General features: G+C 48.9%; 2 protein-coding genes across 1 annotated transcript; both read right to left on the bottom strand.

Annotated features, from left to right (window-relative positions):
- The window catches only part of LOC136383579 (keratin, type II cuticular Hb5), a 70,250-nt gene that overhangs the window by 19,609 nt on the left and 34,902 nt on the right, over nucleotides 1–15,739 (bottom strand).
- KRT84 (keratin 84) lies at nucleotides 1,627–9,937 on the bottom strand. Its single transcript, XM_066353489.1, has 9 exons — nucleotides 9,322–9,937; nucleotides 7,910–8,118; nucleotides 7,227–7,287; nucleotides 6,699–6,794; nucleotides 5,623–5,787; nucleotides 5,345–5,470; nucleotides 4,632–4,852; nucleotides 4,197–4,228; nucleotides 1,627–2,775 (listed from the first exon to the last, which is right to left on the bottom strand). Exons 1-9 carry the CDS (start codon nucleotides 9,871–9,873, stop codon nucleotides 2,432–2,434), a joined length of 1,806 nt encoding a protein of 601 aa, XP_066209586.1. The 5' UTR covers nucleotides 9,874–9,937; the 3' UTR covers nucleotides 1,627–2,431.

The raw sequence follows: 15,739 nt of genomic DNA, 5'->3' as shown, positions 1-15,739 counted from the left end.
CTGGGTCAGGCAAGCCTTAGGCTGTGAGCAGAACAAACTGCAAGTTCTCAGTTTGCTAGATGAACTCTGGGCAAGGTGGCAGCTGTAACAATGGAAAATGTGCCTCCTGCTCTCTAAGGACGACTCTTGAGGTGAGGCAGCATGGCACACACTATCTGTTGTGAGATATGTGTCCTAATGGGACTCTGTCCAGGGTGCTGGTCACGGCTGCACCTTGGCTGACTTCTGCCTCCATCTGTGCTATAGTCATACTCACACCCAGGCAGACCCCCAAAATGGGCATGCTCTTTTGAACCTCTTGGTTTTAAACATGCTGTTGCCTCTGCTTGGGACACTTTTTACTTCTTAGTTTGACTAACTTATCATTCTTCACATCTCTCTGCTGAGGTACCACATCACCAGGAAGCAGTTAACAATACCCTAAATCTGGGATGAGCCTCTCCTCTGTGCACTGGGGCACTGATTCTACTTTTTTTTTTTTTGACAGAGACAGAGAGTCAGAGAGAGGAACAGATAGAGACAGACAGACAGGAAGGGAGAGAGATGAGAAGCATCAATTTTTCTTTGTGGTACCTTAGTTGTTCATTAATTGCTTTTTCATATGTGCCTTGACCCAAGGGGCTACAGCAGAGCGAGTGACCCCTTGCTCAAGCCAGCTCAGGCCAGTGACCTAGGGCTTCAAGCCAGTGACCTTTGGGCTCAAGCTAGCCATGGTAGGGTTATGTCTATGATCTCACGCTCAAGCTGGTGACCCTACACTTAAGCTAGGGAGCCTGTGCTCAAGCTGGATGAGCCCGGGCTCAAGCTGGTGACCTCGGGGTTTTGAACCTGGATCCTCTGCATCCCAGTCTGATGCTCTATCCACTGCGCCACTGCAGGCTGATTCTACCTTTAACACAGCAATTAGCATATTGAGTCACGATTGCTTGTTTGCCTGTCTATCTAGGAAGCAGACTATAAACTCTTTGAGGATAAGGACTAAGTCCTGTTCACTATTATTTCCCAAGCATCAGGCCGGGCATGTAGTAAGCACTTATCAAGTGTTGAATGAACAGATAAAGGAAGATAGACTGAAAGTGGAGTACATGGGGAAGGGGGATGCACAGGGTGTGTGAGCAGATCACTCAGGTTTATATACCATGTTAAGTTTGAGCTATTTTGTTTGGAAGGCAATGGGGAGCTATTTAGGGCTATAAGCATCATCAGTTTTCTATGTGAGCAAGGCCTCTGTAGTAGTAGTTTCATGGCAAATGAGTTGGATGAGGATACGAATGGGGACAGAAAAATCAGGAGGCTCCTGTAGTGATCCCAAAGGGACTGGGTGTGGGGTGGGATCCAAGGAACAGATGGAAGGGTTCACCTTGGTCAGGATAAGCACACCTATGGCTTGCAGGGCAAGGCCTGGAGAGAAGTGGGCACTTGTTTTCAGAGACTTTGCTTTATGTCTTTTCTCTTGTGTTGAACTGTGAGCTCCTCCAGAGAGAGGCCTAAGCCCTCTTTGTTCAGCACCTATCCTGCACCCAGGGTACCAGCCTCTGCCTTTAGCATGTCCCCGGATGGAGTCTAGGAGGCAACCTCCTCCACTCCAGCATGATCCAGAAGGAGAGGCCAGAGTCCTAGTGATGGTAGCTTGGCAAGTTTATTGAAAACCCAGGAACACAAAGAGCAGTACAAATAGGTACCTTACCCACCCCACGCCTCCCTGGAACTTGCAGACATAAGCCCCTTTGCAGTGGATGCGGCTGGGCCTCCCTTCACACCACCAACAGCTGTGTGGGGTATAGCAGAGCCCACCTCTCTATGAATACCCAACCCACTGCATGAGCTCACAGGCCATAGAGTTAACCAATAACCCAGGAAAAGAAGCAGCCAGAACACGTGCCCCTAAGAGAAGAACCATCTCGGGGACTAAGAGATCCCCTAGGCCATCATGGACTGTGGATCTTTCTGGTTCAGGAAAAGAAGGATATAGATTTCCTCTGCCAGGGAAAGTAAGAGGAAGGAAGCAGGGATGGTGGGCCAAGGACACCTGTAATGTGGACAGTCAACTTCTGTTCTCCACATCAATCCAAAGCTAGGCTGGCCACGGTGCCCATGCATTCTTTTTGGTTTGGACTGTTCCTCTTCTCCCCAGGCAGATTTTTATAATTGTATTAAATCCATATTTTTTTTGAGGCTGTCCAGCTGTATGCTGAGGAGTGATCCAAGGGAAGGAAATTGGAAGTCAGAGAGAAACCAGTCTGGATGGGGCTGTGGATGGAGTGTCTAGGTGGCGAAAAATGGCCCCCAGAGGATGCAGACCAGACAGAGCTGTGTCGCTTCCTGGGCTGAAGGGTAGTCCCTCCAGCACCGAGTCCAGGCGCCTTGGGGACAGAAGCAGGATACAATGAGATGGTTCTTCTCTGGGCAGCGGTTAGCTGGCACCAGGCTCTCAATACTTGGTTCGGCGGGAGGTAGTGGTGGTGGACATGAAGCGAACGCTGGAACCACGGCTGCTGCGGCCTCCACTACAGCTGCTGAAGCCACCCTCGGTGGGCAGCAGGCAGGGCACACTGGGGGCACAGGCCTCCCCCAGGAGCATGGAGCCTCCCCGGGGGCCTGTGCTCAGTGGGTCTCCGCCGCACATGGCAGCCCGGGCCCCACCCAGGCTGGATCCACAGATGCCGCCAGAGTGGATATTGCCACTGGAGAAGGTGACTCTGCCGTGTGAGAGGGTGGAGCTGGGGACCAGGGGCTCAGGCCCGCACACCATGCCGCCGCGGGAGCTGCTCACGGCTGCAGGAAGAAGAGATCGTCAGCAAGGCTGCCGTGTCCTTCATGCTCTGCACTGCGGGGTGGGAGGCCAGGGCCGGTGGCATCAGGGGAGTGGGCTGGGTGAGAGTGGTCCCTATTGTTTACAGTCAATACCCACGGTTTTGTTCTCTTGTCTGGATGACTCAATGTTGACTAGAGTCAAACATTCAGAGTAAAATGGAAGGATTCAGCCAGTTCTCCAGATATTTGCATATAGCCACAGGTTGGTTCTCATTTATAAATGGCCAAAGTTTGGCTGGGTATTGTTGAGAAGGTAGTGAGCCACATTATACTGATAGTTGAAGCAGCAGCTTTTACAAAGCCATGAGGCTTCTGTCTTCTGATTATATCTTGCCCCTTGGGGGTCCCCACATTGCCCCTCCAATAACTTGTCCAAGAACTTGTCAGTCCTCTTCTGACCCACTGATGGCCCTGCTCTGTAGCCCTCTGGTTTCCACTGGGCACACCTCCGTGCTCCCAGGACCCTAATCTGACTACAGCTTGCTTAGATAGCTTTCATCTGTGATCCCCACCGCCCTTACCTTTCCTCTTATCAGAATTCTTTCTGACCTCTGCTCAAGCCTGACCTCCTGCAGAGAGCTGTTCCTCGATGTCTGCTTCCCTAGGCAGGCACCGTCCTCCAAGCATTTGCAGCTCTATCTGACCTATCCAGTTTAGCACTCAGTTCTACCACACACCTGTGTATTTTTGTACTTTCGGAGTCAGAAATCTGGGTTTGAATTCTGGTTGTGCTACTGACTATGTTACTTCTGGCAAATCACGTATTTTTTTCTGAGCGAGTGAAAGGGAGTTGCCAGTGCCTCCCCCCCCACCCCCGCAGGTTCCTTTGAGGAGCAGGCTAACAGTGTATAGGACTCATCTCCTCAAGAAGTTTGTAATTCTAGAGGGCAGGGGCTGGGGCTCACCTTCGTGCCCCCACCCGGCAGTGCCAAGCATGGTGCTCTGCCTGCTTTGAATATAACCAATACTTTGGCGGCAGCAGCTGCAGTAGCAGAGGGACTTCCGTTCAGCCTTGCCCCATCCCCTGCCATCAGGGGGGTAGAAAACTCCCTGGTGGAGGCCTTCCGTTTCTCCCCTGGCTTTTGTTCCTAAAGGACAAGGCCACTCAAAACGAAAGGGCTGTCATTCTTCTGGAACCCGCTCCACTTAGGAGGTCCTGCAAACCTTAGTGATTACTTACCCTGTGGAAAGCAGGCTCTAGGGAGATCTGAGACCTCTGCTAAAGGGATGCTCCCAGTCCAGGGCCAGATGGTCCCTGCTCCCCTGACTTTCCTGGCCAGCCCAAGCATGGGCTCCTGACCCTAATATGGGCTTGAGTTTAAAGGAAATTTGAAGGGCCTCAGGAGAAAAATGTGAAGAGGAAAAAAACTTAAGTTTCTTACATATGTTTACTGGTCCAACACCTTCACAGAGCCTGGAGAAAGAAAGAAGTAAGTCAGTCAACAAGTAGTGTTGTTCCCTGAAAACCTGCTTGCTCTCAGCAGGGCTTTCTTGGCTGAGTAGACCAGTGGACCAGATTTTCACCCTTGGCTGTACAAGCATTCAGAGAGCTTTTAAAAATGACATGTTCCTAGATCCTACTCTAAAACTATTTAGCAAGCTAACCAAATCCCTATGTTCCTGGTGCAGCCTACCTACAGACTTGCTTTCGGAGGCACAGATTTAGTCATCTTCTAATCCTCCACCAAGGTGTGTGCAGAAAGGCTCTCTTACTTCTAGAGATTGCTTATTTCAGCAATTCACCCAGTCCCTCTCTCTACGTAGTCCGGATGCCCGAGTCTGACCTCATTCCCTCTTGCTGCTCTGAGAGCACTCACCGGATCTCCTCGCCCTCCAGCAGGCGCCTGTAGGTGGCGATCTCGATGTCCAGGCCCAGCTTGACGTTCATCAGCTCCTGGTACTCGCGCAGCTGCCTGGCCATGTCCTGCTTGGCCTGTTGCAGGGCGCCTTCCAGATCTGCCAGTTTGCATTTGGCATCCTTGAGGGCTGCCTCGCCCTGCTGCTCCGCCTCAGCCACTGCGGCCTCCACCTTGGCCCGCTGCAGGGAAGGCAGTTTGCAGGTGGGTTTTGGCAGCAACGAGGGGATCCCCAGATGAGAAACATAGCTCCCTGTTAGTGGGGACACAGCCTGGTGCTAAGCCTGTGATGGAGCCCATGTGGCTACTTTCTTAGGGACTGTGATCCTGAAGTTTGATGTCACCATGGGTGAAGCATTGCTAATTTTCAGTTTCCATTCCAACTGACTTTGTACTTCCTGATGTCTGTTTGCTCCAAGAGCCATGGGGTCCAGAGCGTAAATCTAGTCTTTCTGCTTTACCTGCTCCTCCAAGTCGCCCCAGACCTTCTACATGGGAGACTCACCTTCCCTTCCACATTTTTTTTTTCCAGTAAAGTCTTCCTGGACTAATTCTTCCACTGGTTCAATTTTGGGTCCTGGTGGTCTCCCCTATCTCATCAGACTTGGGGCACCTCAAATCTTAGAGTCCTTTTCCTTCTCCCTCAGGGGATTTCTCTATTTTTCTTTGCCCACCTGAGCCTTGGCATGCTCAATCTCTGTCTTCAGCCTCTGGATCAGGCGGGTCAGCTCACTGATCGTGTTCCGTGTGTTGCGTAGGTTGTCGCAGTGCTGGCCAGCTGTCACCTGCATCTCCTCATACTGGAAGGGGTGGGGAAGAGGGGATATTCGGAGGGCTCAAAGGCTGGGTCAAGACCACAACTTCAGCTGAGTTAGGGATCTCAGCCGACTTCACTGTACACAAGTCTTACCCCAGAGCTGCCTCTACCCTTCCCCAGCCCTCCTCTGCTCACCTTGGTCTGGTACCAAGCCTCCGCATCAGCCCTACTGCGCCTGGCCACCTCTTCATACTGGGCCTTGATCTCAGCAATGATTCCATCCAAGTCTAGGTCCCGGCTATTGTCCATCTTCACAATGACCGAGGTCTCTGAGATGTGTGACTGCAACAACTGTATTTCCTGTGTTGGAAAATCAGTAAGACAGATAGACTCAGAGTCTCATCAGTGACTGGGATGCTGCCTCAGGGTCCCCAGGATGCAGTGTCAGGAGCAGAGAGCATTACTTATTTGTTCAGAGCAAAGCAATGGAACAGGCTGTCCAAACCAAGGGCAAAGCAAAAGACATGACCGAGAACCATTTCCATTTGACTTTCAACTCTTGTTATGTCCTCGGAGACCTCCCTTTAACACCCCATCTTGCTCAGGTGAATAGTAAGACCATAGGGCCTTGGTTTTAGGTGAAGAGGAGTGAGAATTATGCTAAGGCTTAAACTCTATCCACAGAGTGGCTGTGCCATTCATGGATTATTGTGAGCTGACAACACTTGAGAACATGGCAGTCTAGGAATTTTTATAACCCAAGTCCTTAGTAGAACCAGAGAGCATGAACTGACCTGCAAGGTGAGGGCTCTTTAGCATTTCTACTCAGAACCAGACATTCAGCTCTGGCTGAGTCTATACCAGACAAAACAGGCCACTTAGGAAGCAAAAGAGAGCTAGTTCATTTGGTTAATTAGGTCAAACATAGTTTTTTTTTTTTTTTAGATCTCCTAACAAATCAATTTCCAGCGTCTTCTGGTCAATAGTTAGGAAGTGACATTCCTAGACCCCAATCTTCGGATTGGCCATGGAGAGGCTGGGTCATAGAGCCAGGGAGTTCATTTATAGACATGAGTCAGGCTGCCAAGAAGCCTGCTTGCCTTGCCTTCTCCACTGGCAGGTACATCGACTCATAGAGGATACAGGTTTAAGTGGGAAGAAAGATCTATGACAACAACTGTTAGGAAATAAATATTCCAGTCCTGATGAACTCCCCAGGGAGTCCAGGCTAATCACTGATCTCATATGACTCAGAGGGGATGAGCCCTTACCTCCATGTATAAGTTTTTCAGGAATTCAATTTCCTGAGCTAGGGTGTCCACGTTGGCTTCTAGATCAGATTTATTTAAGAAAGTTGTATCCACATCCTGCATAAAAGAGAGAAGGATAAGACGTTCATTACTTGTGCACTGTTTACCCTCTTCACCATGGCAGTCTGGAGATGGGTGGGCAGATCAGACCAGTCCTCACAGGGCCGGGACAGGCTGTGAGAAGGATGGTAAAGTCACTGGGTAGAAATGTGGCTTGGTGACTATTACTTTTCTTCTACGGCCACATAAAAACTCTTCTAGAACTTTTTTGATGCTTAGTTAGAGGCAAGAGAATCTTAAAAGGACATAGAAATAATCTAATTGATTTTAAATGATCTGAGACCAAGTTAGAACTCTGATGGGAACCTATTGTGACCTTAGGGGTGCCATGTCACAGGGCTGACTGGGTAATTTCCTGGGGGTGGTGGGATCTTGAGAACATTTGCTGTCCAGAGGAGAAGTTTGCCGGGACCCATTGCTCTCCTTTACCTTCTTCAGAGCCACAAATTCATTCTCAGCATTGGCCCGTAATCCCACCTCCTCTTCATACCTGGATGATAAAAATTAAGAGGGTGAGTTCTCATTCTGAGCCGAGAGCCAATGATTTCTTGCTCCCCAGGGAGCTTCTTAAGACCTCTCCTGTTCTGCCCAGGAGCACAGTGTCCTGTTGCCATCTACGTGCTCTCAGCCACTCCGTCCCTTCTTTAAGACCTTGCATGAGCTAGTAGCTCTCGGTTTCTCCGAATCCCTCTTACTTTCTCAAATATGAAGTGGGATATGAAAATCTGGTCCATTTTTATGCTCGTCTGTTAGAAAAGATTTAAGATCATTGCACACGACCATAGAGGAAGTAGGGCTCACTTTGCTGCTGAACCTGAGCACTGTTCTCAAAACCAGAGGGCTCATTTTTTTTGAGGGGGGGGGGCTAACTCACCCAATCCCACAGTCAGGATTAAGAAAAAAACCATGCCCAATTTCAAATCTTCTTTTTCCTCCAGGCCCACAGAGGGCCCGCTCCCTTATGCATCACTGTCCCCACCTCTGTTTCCAGGATGGGTATCGAAACCAGCATTCAACCCTGGTTCTTCCAGCTGCTCTCATGTGAGTTTGGGGGCTGCTCTAGATACCAACCCATGTCAGTCCTTAGTCAGTGGAATCCAGATGCCACTTACTTCTTCTTGAAACCCTCCAGGACATCCTGCATGTTGTTTCTCTCAGCCTCCAGACGGGCCCGGTCGCTGTTGGATACATCCAGCTGCCTCCGCAGGTTGGTGATGTAGTTCTCGAAGAGGGGTTCCAGGTTGCCCCTGGCACATTTCTGCTCTTGGAGGAAGTTCCACTTGGTCTCTAGAAGCTTATTCTGCTGTTCCAGGAATCGCACCTAAATCCACAGGGGCACAGAAGGGGCAATTGAAGTGCCTGACAGAGTCACCTACATGTCCACCAGTTCTTCAGAGGGCCAGAAATGACTCTCAACATGGTGGTGATATTGCTCTCTCCTCTGTTGGCTTTCATTTCTCCTTTCATTCAATAGAATCTGGAAGATCAGGGCTGCAACTCCCTCCTGTGTTCAGCCAGTTTTAGTTACAAACAGAGGCTTTTGAACCAAAACACTCAGGACCATTTCTCCTTCTGCCCTCTGAGAAAACTTCCCCAGTTCATCGGGAAGTTAGATTGATTCTGCTTGAGCTGGGGTTCGTCTAAATCTAAAAACTAATGTCAGCCATCCCTGGCAGGAAATGAGGAGCAAAATAAAGTACATTTGGGGTGGGATATGGCATTGGGAGGTAGGAATTCACTAGTCACAGGTCATACCCACCAACCCACATATCCTGTCAGCTGAGACTTACAGAGCCAGAGGAGATCTCAGAGATCATCTGCTCCAACCCCTCATTTTAGATGAGGAAACTGAAGCTTGCAGAAGTGAGTTTCCAATCTCAGATACAATCAGAGCATTCCCACTCCATGGAGACATGGTTTGTGGGATATCAGTTCCGTATCACTGTTCTTCTCATCAGTCTGAAGATCAATGACTACTCATAGTGGTTCCCCACTATTCCTTCAATTTAGGCAACTAGGCTGAACCCGGACACCCCACATGGATGTGCAAATTCTTTGTTTTGTGCAAAAATAACTCAACTCAACTCTCTAATGTTCTAAATCTGGACAGATGTGGCCACCCAGCCTCAGGAACTATGGAAACTTCAGAGAGAGCATGAGAGACTCAAAGGACAAAATGTTTTAAACTTCTAAGAGTCAGCACCTGGCCCAAATCCTAATGTCTCCAGCCTGTTTGAGGGGTAGTTCTAAATGGTTGGGTCATAGGTCTCAGTTTGTACCGATGCCCTCAGATGTGGCTGGATCTCTTTACTCCAGCACACACAACCTCTGTGTCTATCCCACCAGCAATGCTCCTCAGGCTTGCCCTCACTCCATGGCAGAGTGCTCCAGAAACCATACTGCAATGCCTTTGGGTCACACCTGAAGGATCTGAGCAATGCCCCAGGCCAGGGCCATATTTTTAAGGGAAATAACACCCCAGTGTATTTTAGCTCTCATCACCCCAGACCCAGAGATTGAGTACCTTGTCGATGAAGGAGGCAAATTTGTTGTTGAGGGTTTTGATTTGCTCCTTCTCATCCCTCTTCACCCTCTGGGCGTTGGGGTCAATCTCCAAGTTGAGGGGGGTCAGCAGGCTCTGGTTAACAGTCACTGCTGTGATAGATGGGGGTGCTGGGACTCCAACTCCTCCAACTCTGTAGCCAAAGCCAGGGCCACCAAAGCCATAGCCAAGGCAACTCCTGGTTCCAAACCCCAGCCCAACACCACTGCCTGCCCCAAAGCCGACACCCGCACCACATCCATCACCATAGCCAAGGGCCATTCCACCGCCAGCACCAAAGCCAAGTCCACAGGAGACAGGACGAAGGCCTACAGCTGCCACCCGGGGTGAGCACGATCCATAGGTGACGACGCTCCGACTACCAAAGCCACCAAGGCCTTGGAAGCTGGACCCACTCCTGCAGGAGACAGAGCTGGCCCGGAAGCGGTTCAGGTTCTGAGGAGCCACTGCTGAGCAAGAGCTGAAGTTGCCCACACGGCGACTAGAGCTAACTCGGTAGGAGCGGCAAGACATGGTGGCTTCTTGGGTGAAAGCAAAGCAGCAGTTGCAGAGTGCGGGGCAGGCTGGAGCTGGGAGTCCCTCTAAGGTTAGTGGATCCCTCTCACCCTTTTTATGTGTATGGGGATCTGAAGATTGGCCTCATAAAAGTGAAAAAAAGCCATTTGGAGGCATTTATGAGCTTGGGTAGTTAGCAGAAACTCTTCATGCCTATAACCTCCTTAACAATGAGCTGATCACAGACACACCTGTTCTCCTTAGGATTAGTGCTTAACATCAAACTTATAAACATTAAAAACGCATAACACATAAACATTATGGTCCTATTTTTTCCCCCACAACTCCACCACAATTGCTATTAGGGGACATTTATTTGCTCTGGTCATAAATCCAATAGACTTTTTCACTGTAACTGTGGCTAACCACCAGAAAGTTAGGATGGTGATAGCTATAGCAAGAGGCTCACAAGGGATGAATCTATATAGACATACCCCACTAAAGAGATGGGGTGTACAGAAGAGAGATAGGCTCTTCAGAGCTCCTAATAAGAAATGTACGGCCCTGGCCGGTTGGCTCAGTGGTAGAGCGTTGGCCTGGCGAGCGGGAGTCTCGGGTTTCATTCCCGGTCAGGGCACACAGGAGAAGCGCCCATCTGCTTCTCCCCCTCTCCCCCTCTCCTTCCTCTCTGACTCTCTCTTCCCCTCCTGCAGCCAAGGCTCCATTGGAGCAAAGTTTGCCCAGGCGCTGAGGATGGCTCTGTGGCCTCTGCCTCAGGCGCTAGAATGGCTCTGGTTGCGGCAGAGCGACGCCCCAGATGGGCAGAGCATCGCCCCCTGGTGGGCATGCCGGGTGGATCCCGGTCAGGCGCATGCAGGAGTCAGTCTGACTGCCTCTCCGTTTCCAACTTAAGAAAAATACAAAAAAAAAAAAATGTACAGTGAGAATACAGTTTATTGCATTTCTGTAGATGGATTAAATTGTCCAAAAATTGTTTGCAGTGCTTTATCTATCCTCTTTGATCTGATTTGGCTGTTTACATAGGAGTCCAATCTTTAGTAAAGCTTATCTGGGTTAGAGTAGACACAGGCCTAACTTGAGACACTCAAAGAAGATTAATTCATTCATTCATTCAACAATTATCAGGTGCATACTCTGTCCCAGTCAGTGTGCTTGGTACTACAAGAACAGAGACAGAAAAGACAGCCTCTGCCTTCATGGTGGTGGGGAAGATTAATCTTGAGGATTTCCACCAGTCAATACTTTTGATGCATAATTTGAAGCTAAAACATACCAATAATTTGGCCATTTATCTGTGTGGAAAGTTAAGCACATGATTTTGAGCCCCCCACTCCAATTCAGATGAGGGCTCATCTATAGCTCTGTCTGTGCAGGTTTCTTAATTATTGATGAATCTTTGGTTAAGATAGACATAAAGCAATAAGCATTAAGATAGAAGATGAAAAATTCTAAGACTAAATATTGTTATCATTGTTATCAATATTGCGGATATTTCAGGATTCAGAAGCAGGCATTTTCCTTTTGTATTTTAGCAGATAACATGGTTTGTTTTACCTGTCCTGTGCCTGGGGACACTTATGCTTAATGGGACACCGGGATCTTTTGTGATGCTCGGGATTCTACTTGGAAGGGGATGTGTGCTTCTGACTGGAGCTCCTTTCTTTATTCCTTCCCACTCTCTATACCTTTTATTTCCCTTTCTTGCCTTATTGAAATTGCCACAACTTCAATATGATGTTGAAAAGCAGTGATGAGAAGGGATATCTTTGCCTTATTCCCAATTTTAGTAGAAAAGCTTCAATTTTCTCATCATCAAGCATGATGTGAGCTTTAGGTTTTTTGGTAGATATTCTTTATGAAGTCTCTCTGTTGTTTTTCATAGACCCAGTTATCAGGTGTCTAATAGGAGAAGGAGCAGAAAAACAATGATAAAGGAATACATCTTGTAAAGATTATTAGTGGCCCCTATGCTGCTAAATTCAGTGCTCTGTTCTCAGCTCTCATTTAACTGGACTCATTCGCAGTATTTGACATAAGTGATCATTCCTTTTTCCTTGAAACACTTTCCTCTTTCTGCTTTCCAGACACCACACTCTCTTGATTTTCTTGCCCTATTACTGGCTGCTTCTTTTCAGTCTTCTCAGCCAATTCCTCTTCATGGTGCCAGCTTCTAACACTGCAGCCTCTTGGACTCTGCCCTGGTATGCTTTCTCATCTTTATCTACTATACTCATCCCCTTGGTGAGATCATACAACTTGATGATTTTAAATACTATCTATCTACTAATGACTGCCCAAGGCATATCTTTATCCTGAGCTTCCCTTCTGCACTCCACACTCCAACTCTTCCAGGTCTTTGATCATAGGCCACCCCCTATTAAAAACCCCCTCCCCCATGTACTGCCTGTCTCCCCTCCCTGTGCCCTTTTCCCTCAGCACTTCTCACCACTGCGGTCCTCTCCTGCATGGATTTGCTGGCTCAGAGACGGTCACCCTTTGCTGGAATAAAGCAAGAGGCAGGCATTGCTACATATTTTGCTCTCTTCTGTGTTTCCAGTCCTCAGCAGGATGGGGTACATGGTGAGCATGTTTTGTAGCTTTGTTGAATGAATAAGACACCACAAAGATTAAAGGTGGAGGGGGGAGGGAAGGGGAAACAGGAACAGGGTGTAAAATGAAGAGGAACTTAGGCATTTGGTGGCGCAGAAATGCAAGTACTCGCAGGTGAACTAACCTAGTTTGTCCTCCAGCTCTGGCCTCTTGGCACAGCTTGAGGCTGGCACTTTGAGGAGAGGGCATCCACCTCCTCTGAGTTGAAGCAAGGGATGCAGGAGACTGGGGAGGGGACGAGGGGACCCTGTTGAGGTGACAGGGAGAGGTGAGCTGAAGGGATGGCATAGAGAACACCAGCCAGTGTGCCAGGCCCAGGACTGAAGACTTGATCCAGGCCTTGGAATTAGATGGACCTAGGTTTAGGCCCAGTGTTGCCTCCTGCCAGCAGTGTGACCTTAGACAGTGTGCACCGAGGGCAAGGTGGTGGCAGGGGTTTTGCTCTGGAGAGGAGGCAATAAGGGGTGCTTGTCTGTAGAGAACTTAAAAACAATAATATAACCAACTAAAAGTTGATCCACTTTTTATTGTCACTGTGCACTGCTAGTCAACAAACACTCTCTCTCTGTGGTATACGAGTGACCTGGGGGAAATTTCTTCATCTGTAGAATGAAGTGGTTCCTACTCCCCAGTACCATGAGAATTAAATGTGAAGGTGTTTGGTGTACACTGTGTGGTTGTGGTCATCCATTTTCCCCTGCTGTCTTTCCTCCCTCCCTCCCTCCTTCCCTCTTTTCCTTCTGCCTCTCCTCTTTCTTGCATAACCTTCCCTTCACTTCTAAGCAGTCATCCCTGTACCTGCTCAGCACCCCACCCCCTTCCCGCTCCAGCAGTCATTCATTACCCCATCAGCCATTCCTGGGCTGTCCCACATCTGGGTTCAGCTTTCCTCAACCCTGACCAGGCTGGGTGGGGTGGGGGTAATTGGGACCAGTCAAGCGTAACCCCTGTTCTGGGATGAGCTGACACCATCAGCAGTTTTTAATTCTCTGGTATTATTTCACCAGATGATGCACAACACAACCCTCAGTCATTTTTAGGAGGTAAGAGGAAGAGGAGTTGCCCTGGGAACTCCAGGCTGAATATTTTGTTACTCTGATGACAGTTTCTTCTTACTGCTGCCAGTCAGCCTGAATGTAATCCTGATACTTGCTGGCCCAGCCCAGCCACGGCGTCTCACTGTGCTGCTGTAGGATGATTGCTGGCTTGTCAGGATGCAACCTGTGCAGGGGGCAAGGAGGGAGACTGCTGATGGAAGGGAGACGGGGGCGGGGAGGGGCTAGGCAGGGTCTGGGAACCCTGGGCTTGCTGTGTGTGTGTGTGTGTGTGTGTGTGTGTGTGTGTGTGTGTGTGTGTGTGTGTACTGGAGCAAACGGAAGGGAAGGAGGTGACAGGGAAATCCCAGATACTAAGAAGGCTTTGCTAAATGCCTCCTTCAGAGTGTTTCCGTTTTGCCCAGAGACAAGTTTGTGCTGGAGAGAGGCCCTCACTGGGAGGTGTTCCTGCTGAGACCTGCTCTGTGGGAAGGGAAGGTCAGGACTCCCCCAGCAGGAGGGAGGCAGGGAGAGGCTGAGCCCGCCCTGCCGATGCCCTCTACCTCTCTGCCTTCTCAGACTCATGCCCCTTAGATGGGATCTAAACACTTCTTAGGAGAGAGAAAGTTTCCCTCTTGTTTGGGTCCATCCTCACCCCCCAGGCAGGATGATTTTTTCACATTTAATCTAAATTCTTCACATTGCCCACACAGCTTCACTTGTCCAGGGTAAAAAATATTGCCCATCATAGGTGTAAGGTCTGTTTGCTTCTACAAACCTTTATTGGGGGCTGATGTGTGCTTGGCATTGTATTTAGGTGCTGGGATGACTGGTGCCCAGCCTGCTTTCTTCTATTAGACTCAGTGGTCCTAAGTTTGCCCTCCTATGCTCATAGAGCCACTTCTGAAACCATTTCCCCCAATCTGAGCTCCGGGTGCAGAGTGGCAGGAGGGGGTACACCTGATGCCACTGATGGGACTGAGATGAAGAAGGGATCCTGGAGAGACAAGTGTCTCTGGGGGGCAGAGGCAGAGAGCCTCTGGTGAGAAGAGAGGCCCCACTGAGAAGGTAAGAAGAGGAACAAGAAAATGGGAGACATTCTATGGAGACAGACACAGATATAAGGAGCTCTATCTGGATTCTCCCTGCCCCCCCTCAGGCGTCTTTGAGTGGTTCCCCACTGCAGAGTGGTTCCCCACTGCAGAGTTCTGGATGGGCCTGGATTTGGAGTCCCGAGGCAAATGGAATACAGTGATGCTCTGGCTCCGGCAGCTGGGTCACCCTTCCTATCCCAGGCTAGGTGTGGGGGGGCCTGATCCTCTCTGTATCCCAGCACCTTGTGAGGCTGGCCCAGGAAGCTCAGATGCTTGCCCAGGTGAAGAGGGTGTGAATCACCAGGCCACCACTAGGAGGCATTGTCGGGAGCTGATCAACAGCTGCAGGTTGACACAGTCACAGCAAAGAAGAGGCGCAACAACACTTCTCTCCTAACTTCTTGGGTCTACTTGATTGTTCTTCCTCCTTTTTGGGTGTGTGTGCTGTCACTTATGGCACAAGGTCAGCGTCTGGAGTTAATAGTTGCACCGTGCTTTCCCTGCAGATTCGCAGTCATTTCTCTGGAAATGAGACAGAGGGTGTGAATTCCACAGAAAAGCCTATAAATCCCCTTGCCTGGGCCCATGGACATAGGAGGCTGGCTATGGTATCCCCTGAAAGGGGCTAAGTCCCTTCTCTATAAATCATATTAGGAAAAAATAGATTGTGACTTATGAATAGGTAGGAAACAGTAGCTAAACAAAAAAGCACCTTTCAGCCTTTACGTAACCCATTACTTAACCCCCCTAGCCTTTTCATATTGTAGAAGAATAGAAAAACTTTCCATTCCTCTTACATACCTGACCTTCAGCTAATGGAACACTCTGAGAAAAATAAAGTTAGAACTTAACTAGTATATGAAAAAAGCAGACAGACATGATTTTACTAGACAATAGGCCATTAGGCAAAGCAGAGTTATTACTCAATAGGGACCCTTTAGAAGCTTGTGTAAGGCTGATGCCAATATTGTTGTTGCTGCTCAAGTTATTGTATAACTGCACTTAGAATGGCTTACCACCTGATTTATAGCTTAAAGAAATGTATTAACCTCTTCCTGGAATATTTATCCACATTAAAGCAAAAATAACTATTAATCAATGTATTCTGCATACCATGTGATTATA

The sequence above is a fragment of the Saccopteryx leptura genome, chromosome 1 (genome assembly GCF_036850995.1).
Source record: "Saccopteryx leptura isolate mSacLep1 chromosome 1, mSacLep1_pri_phased_curated, whole genome shotgun sequence".
NCBI lineage: Eukaryota > Metazoa > Chordata > Mammalia > Chiroptera > Emballonuridae > Saccopteryx > Saccopteryx leptura.
The sequence above is the reverse complement of the archived record's forward strand: the minus strand, read 5'-3'. Positions and strand labels throughout refer to the sequence as shown.

Excerpts from the sequence above, each read along its gene's own strand:
- KRT84 (XM_066353489.1), bottom strand. The coding sequence starts at position 9,873 with ATGTCTTGCCGCTCCTACCGAGTTAGCTCTAGTCGCCGTGTGGGCAAC. Across the intron at positions 8,119-9,321 it reads TTGCCTCCTTCATCGACAAG|GTGCGATTCCTGGAACAGCA; the intron begins GTACTCAATCTC and ends CTGTGGATTTAG. Across the intron at positions 2,776-4,196 it reads TGTTGGACCAGTAAACATAT|CCGTGAGCAGCTCCCGCGGC; the intron begins GTAAGAAACTTA and ends TTCTTCCTGCAG.